The 558-nt window shown below is 47.1% G+C and overlaps 1 protein-coding gene across 1 annotated transcript in view; it reads left to right on the top strand.

The window, feature by feature from the left end:
* The first annotated feature begins 30 nt into the window (after nucleotides 1-30).
* The window catches only part of LOC108762115 (uncharacterized), a 3,233-nt gene continuing 2,705 nt past the window's right edge, over nucleotides 31-558 (top strand). Inside the window, exon 1 of the mRNA XM_018508946.1 lies at nucleotides 31-358. Within this exon, the coding sequence (XP_018364448.1) occupies nucleotides 31-358 (328 nt within the window). The remainder of the gene's footprint in view (nucleotides 359-558) is intronic.

Raw genomic sequence — 558 nt, 5'->3', positions numbered from 1 at the left:
CGCCATTACAATACGTTCTTTCTGAAGCAGATGCCAAAGAAGAAACGTACGCGCGGCAAGCGAGGGGGTTGGCGTACCCACCTTAAGGAGTTACAAAGGGAGCTCCTTAACGCGGGAAGCTTTGACCCTTCCATTTATTGGAGGGAGGACGCGGCGAACGCTACCAAACCTCCGAAACTCGACACAACCGTCGATATCGCCGATCCAACAGCCGCAACATCTAAAGCCTCCACCTCGGAAATCCTGGCTACAGTTGCACCATCGTCGCGACCAAAACCGCCTCCATCTCCGCCCCACGTGGCGCCCATTCGAAAGCCTACTAGGCCCATCATAATTACGCCTAAGCCGCGAATCATTAGTAATAACCCGTGTACAATAAATATTCAAATTTTAAAATCGTAGATATTTCTATTCTTTTTAAAAGCCTTTTCATTTCCTTCCACATCCTTCTCATCACACAAGAGAGTGTAGATTAGAGAGACAGCGAGATGAAGCATAACTGACGCTTCCTCTAAACTCTCTATTTTATTTTATGAGAAAGGACCTGGGAGGCTAATT

Source organism: Trachymyrmex cornetzi, unplaced genomic scaffold (genome assembly GCF_001594075.2).
Source record: "Trachymyrmex cornetzi isolate Tcor2-1 unplaced genomic scaffold, Tcor1.1 scaffold2766, whole genome shotgun sequence".
NCBI lineage: Eukaryota > Metazoa > Arthropoda > Insecta > Hymenoptera > Formicidae > Trachymyrmex > Trachymyrmex cornetzi.
Note: the sequence above shows the minus strand (reverse complement) of the source record. Positions and strands in the feature narration are given on the sequence as shown.